Source organism: Miscanthus floridulus, chromosome 6 (assembly GCF_019320115.1).
Source record: "Miscanthus floridulus cultivar M001 chromosome 6, ASM1932011v1, whole genome shotgun sequence".
Classification (NCBI taxonomy): domain Eukaryota; kingdom Viridiplantae; phylum Streptophyta; class Magnoliopsida; order Poales; family Poaceae; genus Miscanthus; species Miscanthus floridulus.
Genome location: NC_089585.1, coordinates 130,404,501 through 130,418,369, shown reverse-complemented (window position 1 = coordinate 130,418,369; position 13,869 = coordinate 130,404,501). Strand labels below are relative to the sequence as shown.

Sequence of the window (13,869 nt, the reverse complement as noted above, 5' to 3'; positions counted from 1 at the left end):
CGAGGAGAGAAGAGGCAGAGCGCAGAGGAGAGGAGAGGAGAGGAGAGCGAGAGAGAGAGAGGTCGTGGACAAATCCAGAATACTCCACCTCCATGTAAGCTGTACCCACACTACAACACCTCACCTCCCTTCCTCTACTTTCCTCGCTCCTCTCTCTCTCTCTCTCTCTCTCCTCCAAGATCTGTCGATCACACACACCACACCATACACACGCAGCTTTTGCTGCTGCTTGCTCTTCTACTTGCTTCTTCTTCTTCTTCTTCTTCCATCGCAATGCCATCTCCCCGGCAATTTTTGCAGCTGCTGTTACCCATCTTGCTCGCCACGTGCTGCGTCGATGGAGCCAACGGCCCCGACGCTCTCGCCACCGCCAGGAGGCAGCTCCACCAGCCCTTCTTCGTCCCGGATCAGCCCGGGCAGCCGTCGGCGCCGCCGCCGTTCTTTCCCGCGATGCCGGTGACGCCGCCACCTCCGATGCCCACGGGGCAGGATCAGCCGACGTACCCTGCTCTGGTGCTCCCCAACACCGGCTCCAGCGGCGCCACGCCTCCGGCCGGCAGCTCGCACGGGTCCAAGAAGGCCTCCAAGCTCGTCCCGGCCATACTGCTGCCGCTGCTCACGGTGGCCGTACTCGGGCTATCCGTCGCCTTCTTCTTCTCGCACCGCCGGAGCAATGCGGCGCGCGGGGGAGGAGGCGGGTGTGTCGGTGGCGGGGACGCCAAGTTTTTGCACCCGGAAAGGACGAGCCTTTTCGCGCGCGACGAGTTCGGTGGCAGCGGTGGCGGTGGTGGGGCTGCGCCGGCGCCGGCTACCTCTGCCGAGTTCCTCTACGTGGGGACACTGGCGAGCAGAGCGGACGAGAGGAGCAGCGACACGACGTCGTCCGGCGACGAGGAGTCCCGGAGCTCGGGCGGATCGCCCGAGCTCCGTCCGCTTCCGCCGCTGGCGCGGCAGTGCGCGCCGGCGCCGTCGAGGAGCCCCGATGGGGGCTCCCCGTCGTCCGGAGAAGAAGAATTCTACTCGCCGCGGGGCTCATCAACGAAGACCACCTCCAGCTCGCGCAGGACTCTGGCGACGGCAGTACAGGCGGCCCTTGAAGCGCGGGACCGCTCCAGGACTCCGTCCCCTGGGTCGGTCCTGAGCACGCCGTCGTACCCATCTTCTCCGGGGGCGACGCTGTCCCCCGCGCCCGCCTCGCCGCCTGCCTTCTCCAGCCCAGGCGAGTCCGGCCGCCACTCCGTCAAGTCAAGATCGGAAAGCGCGCGCGTCGTCGTCCTCCCGCCGGTTCCTCCGACCCCGCCTCCGCCTCCGCCTCCGCCTCCTCCCTTCGCACCGACACTGCCACCACCGCCGCCTCCTCGCCGGAAACCACCGTCCCCATCGCCACCGTGCTCTCCACTAAACGACAAATCAGCTCTCAGATCCACCACCGACACCATCGAAAGGAACCCATTCGCCCAGCCACCATCCCTACCGACGAGCACACACCCGCCACGGCCACCTCCGGCTGCAGGGCCGCCGCCACCTCCTCCTCCGCCACCGCCTCCGCCGGTGGGCTACTGGGAGAGCCGTGTCCGGAAGCCCGACACGTCCAAAGAAACCCGTTCGCCGGCATTGTCGCCGCCACCCCAAGCTGCCAACTTCAGGAGCGTCCCTGCACCCACCGACGCGTTCCCAAGCCGGCTGCCCGAGAGCTCCGACCAAGGCGACAAGTCCGAGGACACGACGCCACGGCCGAAGCTGAAGCCGTTGCACTGGGACAAGGTCCGGGCCAGCTCCGACCGCGTCATGGTGTGGGATCAGCTCAAGTCCAGTTCATTCCAGTGAGAACTCTGCGAAAATTTCCATCTTTTTTCAGATGTTTCAGTTGTTCGTGGTCGGTGTCTTGAGGAGTTTCACTGAATTCTTTCAGGGTGAACGAGGAGATGATCGAGACGCTGTTCATTTGCAATCCAGCCAATGCGCCGGCCAAGGAGGTGACGAGGAGGTCGGTACTGCCGACGCCCAAGGCCGAGAACAAGGTCCTAGATCCGAAGAAGGCGCAGAACATTGCCATCTTGCTGCGCGCGCTGAATGTAACCAAGGAAGAGGTCTGCGACGCGCTCTGTGAAGGTGAACAAGATCCTCGCTGACACTACTTCCTAGAATTCAGCCATTTTGATTATCTGCATACATGCTACATTGGTTTTCACTGATGTTTCGATCGCATAGGATTAGTTTTGCTCGTGAGTTGTGTGAGTCGTGTTTGACTATATATTTTAGCTTGTGACTGGACTGCAGCCATGCTTGTCCGTATAGTATGGTTAGGCTTTTAATAAGTTCGTGTGAATGAAGTGAATGCCAGCATAGAGCCGTTGAGAGTCGTTGCTGGAATAGAAAATCACTGGTTGCTTCAGGTCTGCTGAATAGGTACAGAGAGTTATATCTGCAGGGAGCCTGTGAAGAATGTTGGAGAAATTGCTTTTGTTCTCATTCCTCTTTATGCTCTATTCATAGTTGCTCACAATAGGAACTTCCATTTTTCAGTCATTTATCATGACTTTTTGTGGAAATCACTGCAAGCCTGTTGTATTAGTGCAGAACTTGGAGTTTTTGGGCTAGAATTCTTTTACTAATATTGCTGAAGATGTAATAGTTGCTCTACATTTTCCACTCCATGGGCTTCACTAATGTGTTAACCGATTTACCATGCCTGTCCTTCAGGTAACATGGAGAACTTTGGAGCAGAATTACTGGAGACCTTGCTGAAGATGGCTCCTACCAAGGAAGAGGAGATTAAACTGAAAGAATTCAAAGAGGAGACTTCTCCAATTAAGCTTAATCCAGCTGAGAAGTTCCTCAAGGCAGTGCTTGATCTGCCTTTTGCCTTCAAAAGAGTTGATGCAATGCTTTACATAGCGAACTTTGATTCAGAGGTCAATTACCTAAAGAAGTCTTTCGAGACCCTTGAGGTGAGCATTATGTCTTTGCGATCGCCATTTCATCTTCTCCCTATGCTATTGTGCATATGTAATGGACATAGCTGAAATTTTTAGCCTTTTCAGTATGTTTCCTCAACCTAATTCCTTTTCTTTCTTACTCGCAGGCTGCTTGTGATGAGCTTAGAAGCAGCAGGCTATTTCTTAAGCTACTTGAAGCAGTTCTGAAGACTGGCAACAGGATGAATGTTGGCACAAACCGTGGGGATGCACACGCATTCAAGCTTGACACTCTACTCAAATTGGTTGATGTCAAAGGCACCGATGGACGCACGACCCTTCTGCACTTCGTCGTACAGGAGATCATACGAACAGAGGGTTCCCGTATGTCTGCCAGCACCCAAACAACTCCAAGAACCCAAGAAAATCCTCTACGAGAAGAGCTTGAGTGCAAGAAGCTAGGCCTCCAGGTAGTGGCTGGCCTTGCCAACGAGCTCAGCAATGTCAAGAAGGCAGCTGCCATGGATTCCGACGTGCTTAGCAGCTACGTTACCAAACTTGCTGGAGGAATAGACAAGATCACTGAGGTACTGCGATTGAACGAAGAGTTGAAGTCAAGGGATGATGCGTGGCAGTTCCACGACAGAATGCAGAAGTTCTTGAAAAAGGCAGACGACGAGATCATCAGGGTTCAGTGTCAGGAGAGTGTGGCACTGTCGCTCGTGAAAGAAATCACTGAGTACTTCCATGGCGATTCCGCAAAGGAGGAGGCTCACCCTTTCAGGATCTTCATGGTCGTAAGGGATTTCCTAACGGTTCTTGATCAGGTCTGCAAGGAAGTGGGCAGGATCAATGACCGTACCATCGCCAGCTCTGTGCGCCATTTCCCAGTGCCGGTTAACCCAATGATGCCACAATTGTTCCCACGGCTTCATGCTTTGAGAGCTGGATTCTCTGACGATGAGAGTTCAGCTGCTTCAGTGTCATCACCATGATCACTGGTAGTCTGCCAATATAATTTTTCGCGGACCGTCGGTAGAACACCACCAGGGGGCAGAGGGATTCAAATGGTAGTGGGCTGTCCTTTTTTTCTCCTTTTGTACCTGTAGATTATAGAATGTACAATATTTTTGCAAATATTTATTTCTATATATAAGAAGGGATAAAGTCTAGATCAGAAGAGGAAATAAGCAGTTCATATATGTATGCAGCTTAATTTCAGTCTTAAGTTCAGTGTGTACATGACATGAAGCAGTTAACAAGACGTAGATTTATCCATCTCACAGAATGACAGAAGAGTGAAGTTAACAATTCCAAAACAAAAAAAATCTGCAGAGCTGGAAGGTCGAAGGTAGTTGGACTCTCTCTGCCGTACTTGAAAAGAAAACAAAACCTATTAAACTCTAGCAGTACCAAGGAAGAAAACATCAACTGTGTTTTTGTCATCATATTCTTTTTGAAATTATTTTTGTCAACATCTTTCCAATTGCACAAATGGTCCATACAGACCATATATACCCCATGCACATACATCTCAAGGCAGCCTCTATCAGTTTGTCTGACAATTTTATCTGCGGTAGAAGAATCTTTCCAATTACAGGAGCATCCTGTAAAGTTCAGACACTGAGCAGTGCCCCAGGAGGCAGGACTGCAGGAGCCGAGAGGTGAAACCTCAAACCATGGATGAATGCGGTAAAGCTGCAGCAGGCTTCCAGTTGGGACATCAGAAGAACCAACAAGTGCCTGATCAAAACCAGAGGGCAGAGGTTTCCATGGCCTGGAGAGCATGGGAGGAAGAAACCAAGCGGGCGGTGGTTCGGGTGGGTGCCATCGCTGGGTCCCCATCTCCATGTGAGGGTGGCAACCAAGCGGTGGTTCGGGTCTTGGATGCACGCCCACAAAACGTTGCGGCATGGCTTGGCTTGGTGGCCCTTTCCTACCAAACTCTCCTCCTCTTTCCTTGCTCCCATCTTGCAAGATCCGCAGCCCCACATGGGGTCTCTTGTCCCTGCTCCGTCCCCTGCACTGCACCGAACCATATGGTATGGTATGGATGGATGCTCTGGTAACTCTAATGGCCTAAATCATTGGCCTCCAAGGTCAATCAGAGCTGTTTTTTTTTGGGGTGGGGGGGGGGGGGGGGGGGGGGGGGGGTGGGGGGGGGCTCCCTTGGCCTGTGGCCTCCAAAACACATGGATCGTTTTGGCTGCTAATGCAGCTGGGATGGGTCGAAAATACTATGATTAGGAGCTATGATAATTATTCTAGTTTTGATTATGAGAAGAAAGGAATTCCAATAGTAATACTAGGTTTGTGGTGGTGGTTAGAGATGTGAAAGGTAGACAAAAGATGGGGTAGCAAGATTCTAATTCTACATCTGGGATGAGAGCACAAGTGAAAGATGGAGCATGAATGAATACATGCATGATAGGTACTCCTAGACACTAGCAGTAGCGTGATGATTACTGAATGACCACCACAGCAGATTGAAGGGAGGAGCCAGCTACATTGGCACCTGAACCACTCACTACCCAATCTTGCAATTGCAATCACCCACGCCCAACCTTTGGCTCCCGGCATTCCTTTCCATCATAGTCTCGTGAGTTGCACATGCAAGCTCCTCCTCGCGTCAATGATGATCTCTCTCCCCATGCCCATCATCAGGGTATCCTTTCAAGTTTCAAGTCCGCCCATGATATTTCAGTCAATTACCGGCTAATTAACTCGCTAACAAACTTATTTTTCTTAATCAGGACTACACAGCACGCCCATCAGAGAACTGAATAACAGAATAAGATCTGTACGAGAAGGTAGATGAGCAGAAGTGAAACTTCTGACGTGCACCAAAGACCAAACCTTGCCATTCCAGGTCTAGCACAGGCCGGCGAGGCGAAGCGAAAGAGGCAGGCGCCCATTCACCCTGCAAGCCGAATCCAATGCTTGATCTGGTCGCTTCGCCTTTGACAGGCATGGAAAGCAAGGCAGATTCGCTCCGGCTTGGGGAAACAGAATCACCCCCCATCTGGCGTCTTCTGATCATGGCTACTACTAGGAGCCGCTCCCGCTCCGTTCTCCATCAGCAGTCTAGGGGCTCTAGGCAGTAGCCACAGCACGCACGCCGTCACGTGAGGGCGAGATGCCCACGAATCAGCCGGCTTTACGCGCTGTGCCTTTGCTTTCTTTTCGCAAAGATCCCCATGGCTTTTGCCAACGTTCCATCCAGCCGTGATAAAGTTGCAGGAGTAGCCCTTGTTTATTTACATTATCATTATCATTAAAGGGTCTGGACAGCTTGATACTACTGCTGCTCCAGATCGGTACATGTAACATGTACACATTCGTTCATCCATACAGAGGATAAATTCTGCGTGTCCGGAAACAACCCATGCAATTCAGAAGCAGATCTAAAAGCCTGCTCAGAGAGCCCGAAAAGGTTTCAAAGACTCGAACCCGGGCAATGCCACGGTGAATGAACTGGCACGTTCCTTCCTGATGCCTGTGTTATGTTAACACATTTGAAGTTTTGAACCGAACCAAGGCCTCGCGTCTGTTGTTGCAACCTGTGGTACGGTCTCTGGAGGGCCAGATCTTGAGGTCACACAATTGGCAGTGGCAGCACGAAGCAAGTAGGCGAAAGGGACCGAAACCTGGCCGTAGGGATTGCTTGCAGCAGCTGGCACGGGGCACCCAATGCAAGGAAGAAGAAGAATGCCAAAGGCAAAGGGCCAAGGGCGGAGCACAGTACCAATCAGTAGTAGGCCTAGGACGTCTCACTTCTCCGAAAGCCTGATGAAGAACCCCTCTCAACGGCCTGATTCCTGTTCTGGCGCTGCATCACATCCAGAGCACGGGATTCAGCGTACGGCACCATGGGATGGGATGGGATGTGAGCAAAGCGTGCAAGTGTGTAACCCAACCACCTGAAAGCGAGAACACCACTGCCGGGCATCTTGACGACCCAAAGAATAAAGAGGGGGCATCACGCATTCACGCGAACCCTACAGCAGCGATAGGCCCCTGATGAGAAGAAAGGGAAGTGGGCATTAGCTTCCATCCTTTCACCACCCCTTGTTTCATGGGGGAGCAATGGTCACATGCCACTTTGTCCTACAACAATGACAAGACACGCCCTACCACCACCAGCAAAAGATAAAGGGACCTGAACCTAAAACTGTTTAAAAGTGCCCTAACCCTAATGAAAACTCCAGCTCAATACAAACGAACATCTGAATCGGTAATGGCAATACAACCTTACTTACAGGTGAATAGTACAACAATGACAGCACAGTAATAATACCGAATGCATGGATGTTCTGAAGACAAGTGTGAGCTATCTGTAACCAGAGTGCTGCCTGGCATGAATTCAAAGCTTATTGGTGCTGAGGTTCTGATTCTCGGAGAATACATTTCAGCTAGTGTTGGATCAATGACAGACTAGGTACAGGCAGGTACCACATCTGAGATTATGATGAATACATACATACACCGGTGGTCGCTGTAAGATACAACAACAGGAGAAACGTGTAGTGTGTGTGTATATGTAATGTTCTGTACTTGCTGCGGGGCTGTTCGCTCAGTTTGTGTCAGCTTTGTTTTCGGCTGCCTCGCCCTTCAGGAAGCGTGACAACCACAGGGCCGATGCTTTCGGATGCCTGGACAGCCCATTCTTGTAATCGACATAAACTATGCCAAACCTCTTGGTGTAGCCCATAGCCCACTCAAAGTTGTCCAGGAATGACCACGCAAAGTACCCACGGACATCAGCTCCGTCCCTGCATCAAATGATTAGTAGTTGTGTCAGTCATATTGCGTCTCGCGTTCTAACAAAAAGGGCCATATTTTGGCTCAACGCTCTTAGCTATGGGACAGGCAGCAAACTAAAGCTTATTACTTGATTGCTAGTGCAACTGAATTGAGGTATCCTTTGAAGTAACCGACTCTCGTCGTGTCATTTAGGACCTGGTCAAGCGTTGCGGATTGATCATCTTCATCATCCATGCCTGCAGGAAAGAAACTAGGTAAGGACATCATAATCCACGCACTCTTTATTTTATTCTGATGGTCAAAAATATCACATGCCAATAGCACTAAACACTATTACTTGCGCAAGCAAAACTACCATCATTTGTATTGCAATAACAAACAGTGTGTTGCAACGGTACATTTCACTTGTTTGATTTCTGAAATTTTGAATTCACGCCCTAGTTTATTCCTAACATTTTTGTCCATTTAATATACTTTGAACAGGTAGCTGTCAAAACCAGACATTTGGCACCGTCCAAATTTTTGCAGGATAACATGAAAGTTTTCAAATATGCAGATATCTGTAAATTCGTATTAAGCAGTTCAGTTAGAATACAAAATAGGGCAGAGTTGAAACTCTATTTCCAAATATAACAAATAAGACAGTACAAACAACCTACAACCTTGCATCTTGGGCTTGCATATTCAATAATATATTAAGTGGTGCAGCAGTTGTTCACAGTTTAAGCTCTTGTTCTTTTACTACTTCAGTCTCCACTAAAATACTAAACAAGTCAATTCATATGCTATATTTGTAAGTGTATCTTATCTACAGGAAATTGAAATGGGAAAGAATAAATTATAGGGCACAAAATATTTCTATCTTCAACCTTGATTCATGCAAAGGAATGGCACAAATTGTAATGGCATTGACTTCAGCAATTCAAGATTTGAGTCACCACATGTGTACAATTTCCTGTCATAATACATTCTGTATCATGCCACCAGTACTAGATATCCCACGTTGTTTCACTTTGATTTTGGGAAGTATGGAAGCCTTACCATTCTCAGTAACATAAATTGCTGGATTATTATATTTCTTCGCTATATAATTAAGTACTTTACGAAGCCCCCAAGGAACTATGAAAAGCCATTCAGATGCAGCCTGCACAAATTTGAGATAGTAAGTTAGAAGAGAACCAGATAATTTACACGTGGAGAAAGAAGTTCAGTGCTGAGTTCTGACCCTTTCACCAATTTTTTCACCACTATTCCATTTTTCTGCCAAAAGAATAAATGTCAGAATAATGATAATACCAATTTGCAGGTATGATCTCGAGTGAATCTAAAGTTGATCCAAGGACTAAGGAAGACTGCAAACATAGTAGTTCAGCCACATACACCAACATTGATTTTCCAGTGTTCCTAGAACAATTGACCCAATTAGCAATAACACTCTCTTTGTACAGATAGCTAGAGTTGATTAGATGTTGTTGCTGAAATCACCTAACTTCCAGGATTGTAATCTCCACCAGGGTCTCCCCATCCTACTGAAATGCCCAATTTTTAACCCATCTTTCTGGAGTTGGGATGAAGTCGTTCACCTTACATCCCTCGCAATGTTTCAGGGGAAAATATTCAGTGCAAACCATCTACTCGGTAGAATCGTGAAAACCCTTTAGACAAACATACTTAGAAGTTGACGAAAGTGAATTTCATCAAATTATTTATTACTCCCTCCCGTCAAATACTTTCCACTGTCTCCGATGCACATTCTCAACCACTACTTTCTTCTAGAATATTCTTCAAAAGTTAAAATCCTTCAAATTTGTGATATTTTGCAAATACTTTCAATACAACTATACACATATAACTTACATGTTTTCAAACTAAATAATTTAAAAGCTATTGAAGTTTGTAATTTTAAGGTTTGACCAAATGACCCTCCTCTTCTCTGCCCGTCCCCACTCCTTGTGAAAGGAAACATTCTTGAATGCTTGTGGTGTCTAAATAATACATTTTTTTTTATCTTTCCTTGATAGCTGAAGTACCATACCTATTCTCTCCATTTGTTGCACTTGGTAGAAATAAACATCATCTGGATTTTGGTGATGAGCAATGAGTCTCGAAGTATAATGATTTAGTCCAACAAAATCAATTTTGTTCCTGATGAATTCTTTATCTTTCCCTGAGAAGGTTGGAAGATCACTGCCCAGTCGCTGCCGCATGCTTTCTGGGTAATCACCAAAATATATTGGGTCTAGGTACCTTTAAGTGAAGTGAAAATAGTCAGCGGATATCACACCATCCTAGGAACACAAAACCAAATAAATGTGGGCACGTTATACTACATAAATGTGTACGTTCTGTGAAAAAATCTATGCCCATGTGACATTAATAATATGAATAGCAACATACCATCCAAGTTGAAAGTCAATCCTCCGTTTTGCAGCAATTTGGTCTTCCACATTTTCAGAAAATGGCTCTGCCCATTCACAATCAACAACCAACCCTACTTCACCACCTTGTGCAGCCTATTTTTGTAACATGTAAAACCATCAGACGAACAAAATATACTGCCAGAAAGCTAATAAAATGATGATGAGGGTACCAAATACAAAACTGGTAGGAAATAAATGAATTGCAGCACGTTTCCAAACTTCCAATTCTCATTATATACAAGGAAATTAGTGTGTGAGCATGATACAGGAGATACAGAAACGTGGAAGAGTCCAAAACAAGAGAGAGTAAAAAGGAACCCATACTAACAAAGAACTAGTAGAACCAACCAGCTGCTTTCAGGAGCCAGAATGCCAGGACCAGGATTTACACTCCCCAAATAAGGACCTCAAGGCAATTCATATAAGAACTAAAACGGACCTTGAATTTTCTTCTATAAACATCAACAGCAGCAGCATGAGCCAAGATTTGGTGATGGGCGGCTAAGTAACATCTAGCAGTTTCACCTTGGCATCCTCCAGGTGCAAAAATTCCAATCCCATAACCATTGATTGCAGTTTGGAGAGGTTCATTGATTGTTATCCAACGCTGTACTCTGTCTCCAAAATTTGCAAAGCAAGCCTCTGCATACAATGCAAAGTACTCCCTGGGATATTTTTTATGGTGAGAAACTCATATAAACTACAGCAAATCAAGCTGCAACCACTTTCGAAATAAAAAATTGTCTCGAAAAGAATCTCATATGTAATCATCCATTTAAGCGTCTAAGAAAAATTGTTAATCATACTGCACACTTAAGATGCCTGCAGTAGCTTACACAATCTTGTCAGAAATCCAGCCCCCCAGAGTCTTCTGAAGATTGTTTGGAAGATCCCAATGATACAGAGTTGCGTAAGGCTCAATACCTATTGTCAGACAGTCGAATGGTTAACAACTATAAGTGCTGTAATCTTTAAAGTTAATCAGTAAAACATATGGTACCTTTCGAAATCATAAAGTTGATGAGGTCATTATAGAAGGCGACTCCTTGCTCATTGACCTTTTCCCCCAAGCCATCTGTGTTAGCATTGACAAGCAGCAGAAAATGCAGATATTTATATCATGGTCCATGTCACGGGCAGTTATAAATGAATCTTCTATCTGTTAAGTTTAGCATACCAGGAAATATACGCGCCCAAGATATTGAAAATCTGTACGCACTAAAACCTAGACTTGCCATGAGCTCAATGTCTTCCTGAAAGTTTATAGCAAACATTTCAATTCGTTGATAATTACCCTATTACCAAGAAGATCGTGCCCCTCCACCCAGTCCCTCTTTTTTTGTTGATTCTTTTTCCTCTTTTATAGGGACGGTAGGCAATACCTTGTATCGATGGTAGTGATCAACTGCAATTTCTGCATTGCTTCTGTCTAAGACACGTTCTGAAAAGGCAAGCATTTGAACACAAATGGTTAAATATATGTATTTCAAGATCATAAAGGAATCTCCTAAAGAAAAGAGATTATAAAGGAACCAGATAAGCAAACCTTTGTCATCTGTAAATACATCCCATATGCTGTCTCCTTTGCCTCCCTCCCTTCTCGCTCCCTCAATCTACAGAGGAAAGAATTCAAACATCGTAACTTCCAGTTTTAGAGAGAAAGGAACAGAAAAGAGGGTGGTTTCCTATCTATATTTTCATTCTGTGTCTATATTTACATTCTGTGTCTTTCTAGTGTGTAGGGCTCTAGGCACAGGCACAATTTTGTCCCAGAAAGACTATGCATCTTTGGATCAACCAATAGTCCACCTTGAGATTTATGCAACACGACTCTACACCTAAACTCTTATTCTTCCATTACTCTCCCACTCTACACCCTGCAGTTGGGGACGTTAACAGCAACTATACCGCACTCTTTATCTCCTAACTGGACACAGCCGTCCACTATTTGCCTGGTGAACCCTAGAGCAGCAAGCCTTGTTACCTATTGTTTGGACAGCACAAGGCAGTACTGGCATGAATACACTACTTTCATAATTAGTTAGTGCAATGAATGGATGGGGAATCCTATGTTGGGTCCACTGTTTCAACTTGCAATCCATCTATCTTTGGTCCTCTCCCATCCAGGGACACAGAAAAAATTCATCAGAAGTTGCACTTGAAACTAACCCGAAGCAGGCAGGGACGCTATAAATACCCGAAGCACCTGTTCCTAGACACCGGCTGCACGTTTGGGCCAAGCTGAATCAACTCTAGCCTCTGCACGTTTGGGACATGCTGAATCAACTCTATACATGGATAGTCAAGCTGAGACGCCGATCAACAGCGGAATAAGCTTAAAACGCAGTGAGGGCGTCAGAGCTCGGAACTACAGTGAAAACAGAGACCAAACAGTGGAACCCACACACCAATTCGAATCTCAGAACTAGAGCCCCCAAGCAAGCCAAGCCAGCGCGTGCACTAGCTGTCGCGCAGTGTTCAGGCGTAGGCATGGCGCAAGCGCAAGCAGGCGGTGGGACGGGACGCCAAACGAAAGCGGCCGCGGCCGCGTGGGGTGAGATGGGGACGGCGGCGGTCGGGTGGTACCTGGTACGCGGAGGTGGCGACGCCGAAGACGAAACCGTCGGGGAAGTCGGCGCGGGTCACCTCCGGCTCACGCCCCGTGCTCCCCATTGCTCCGGCGGGTGGGCTGAGTGATGGAGTTGCTGGAAGCGAAGGCGTGAGCGATCTCGACGCGGCGTGGAGGAGTTGGTGGATTCAGAAGCGTGGGCTTGCGGGGTTGGGGAGAGTTGAATTAATAAATGGCGCCTGACGTCTACTCCGAGAGGAAGCGGCCGAGACGCTCGCCATCGCCAGTTGCCCCGGCCAGCGAGAGCGCAGGGTGAGAACACGTGAGCAGCCACGCCGGCGTGTCGTCCCTGTCGGCCAATGGAGGGTGACGAGAGCATGGGGCGAGCCGGCGAGGCAGATCCGATAGTAGAGATGGCAACGGTCCCCGCGTACCCAATACCCGATACTTATTTGAACCACTAGTGGATGAGATAGAATCGTATAAGAATTTATCCCCCGGCGGATATAGCAGGTACGGGATGTTCCCTGTTTACTCGTCTCTGTTACTCGTTGGAAAACCCGACTATTTGAGCTGTCATACGAGTATTAGGTCCGAAGCTCAGCATAGGTATTTTGGCCCAAATCTGAACAATCATATATATAGTTTGTGTGTTCTAGGAATCCTAGTTCAATTTTTCCTCACCATCTCCGCCAGCAGCACGAGCACGCCTGCCTCACGAGCGTTCTTGCCCCTCACTTCCTCAGTTCGGTCTCTCTGTCACATTTGCTCGTCCTCCTCGTAACCTCGCCCTTTCTTCTTAGCATCTCCGAGACTCCGACACTTATAATCAGGTGAAGAAGAAACGTCTCCGATTACAAAGCTACGACCCCAAGTGTCCTTATTTATCGGGTATGCAGTACCCGTCGGGTATCTATTACCCGACCGATGCCCGACGAGTACAGTGATGGGCAAGAATCTATACCCGAGACAGTTAATAGAGACGGAGACAAAGACGGAATAAATTCTCCGTAGCGGGAAAGAGAACGTTCCGACCATACTCGACGGATCCATCCCCGTTGCCATGTTTATCCGAGAGCGCTGTGTCCAGTGTGGCAGTTCGTCCGTTCCATTCTTCCAGAGGGGGATTGGCCCTACTTGTCATGCAGGTAGCCAGAGATTTGGATTCGGTTTCTGAAACGGGCATTTCTTCAAACAT

At 47.8% G+C, this 13,869-nt stretch overlaps 2 protein-coding genes across 3 annotated transcripts; one reads left to right on the top strand and one right to left on the bottom strand.

Moving 5' to 3' along the window:
• LOC136456976 (formin-like protein 1) lies at positions 1 to 4,199 on the top strand. The gene is made up of 4 exons (XM_066456995.1): positions 1 to 1,823; positions 1,913 to 2,112; positions 2,704 to 2,951; positions 3,086 to 4,199. Exons 1-4 carry the CDS (start codon positions 274 to 276, stop codon positions 3,911 to 3,913), a joined length of 2,826 nt encoding a protein of 941 aa, XP_066313092.1. The 5' UTR covers positions 1 to 273; the 3' UTR covers positions 3,914 to 4,199.
• Positions 4,200 to 7,249: 3,050 nt separating this feature from the next.
• Positions 7,250 to 12,962, bottom strand: LOC136456975 (beta-glucosidase 4). Of its 2 annotated transcripts, none has more exons than XM_066456993.1 (13): positions 12,689 to 12,962; positions 11,649 to 11,715; positions 11,485 to 11,543; positions 11,280 to 11,355; positions 11,103 to 11,177; positions 10,939 to 11,026; positions 10,542 to 10,767; positions 10,080 to 10,195; positions 9,718 to 9,929; positions 8,908 to 8,942; positions 8,724 to 8,826; positions 7,810 to 7,918; positions 7,250 to 7,690 (listed from the first exon to the last, which is right to left on the bottom strand). In XM_066456993.1, exons 1-13 carry the CDS (start codon positions 12,773 to 12,775, stop codon positions 7,492 to 7,494), a joined length of 1,452 nt encoding a protein of 483 aa, XP_066313090.1. In that variant the 5' UTR covers positions 12,776 to 12,962; the 3' UTR covers positions 7,250 to 7,491. The 2 variants fall into 2 exon arrangements, with proteins under 2 accessions (XP_066313090.1, XP_066313091.1); XM_066456994.1 differs by lacking the exon at positions 7,250 to 7,690 and adding an exon at positions 8,552 to 8,637.
• Positions 12,963 to 13,869: the final 907 nt, after the last annotated feature.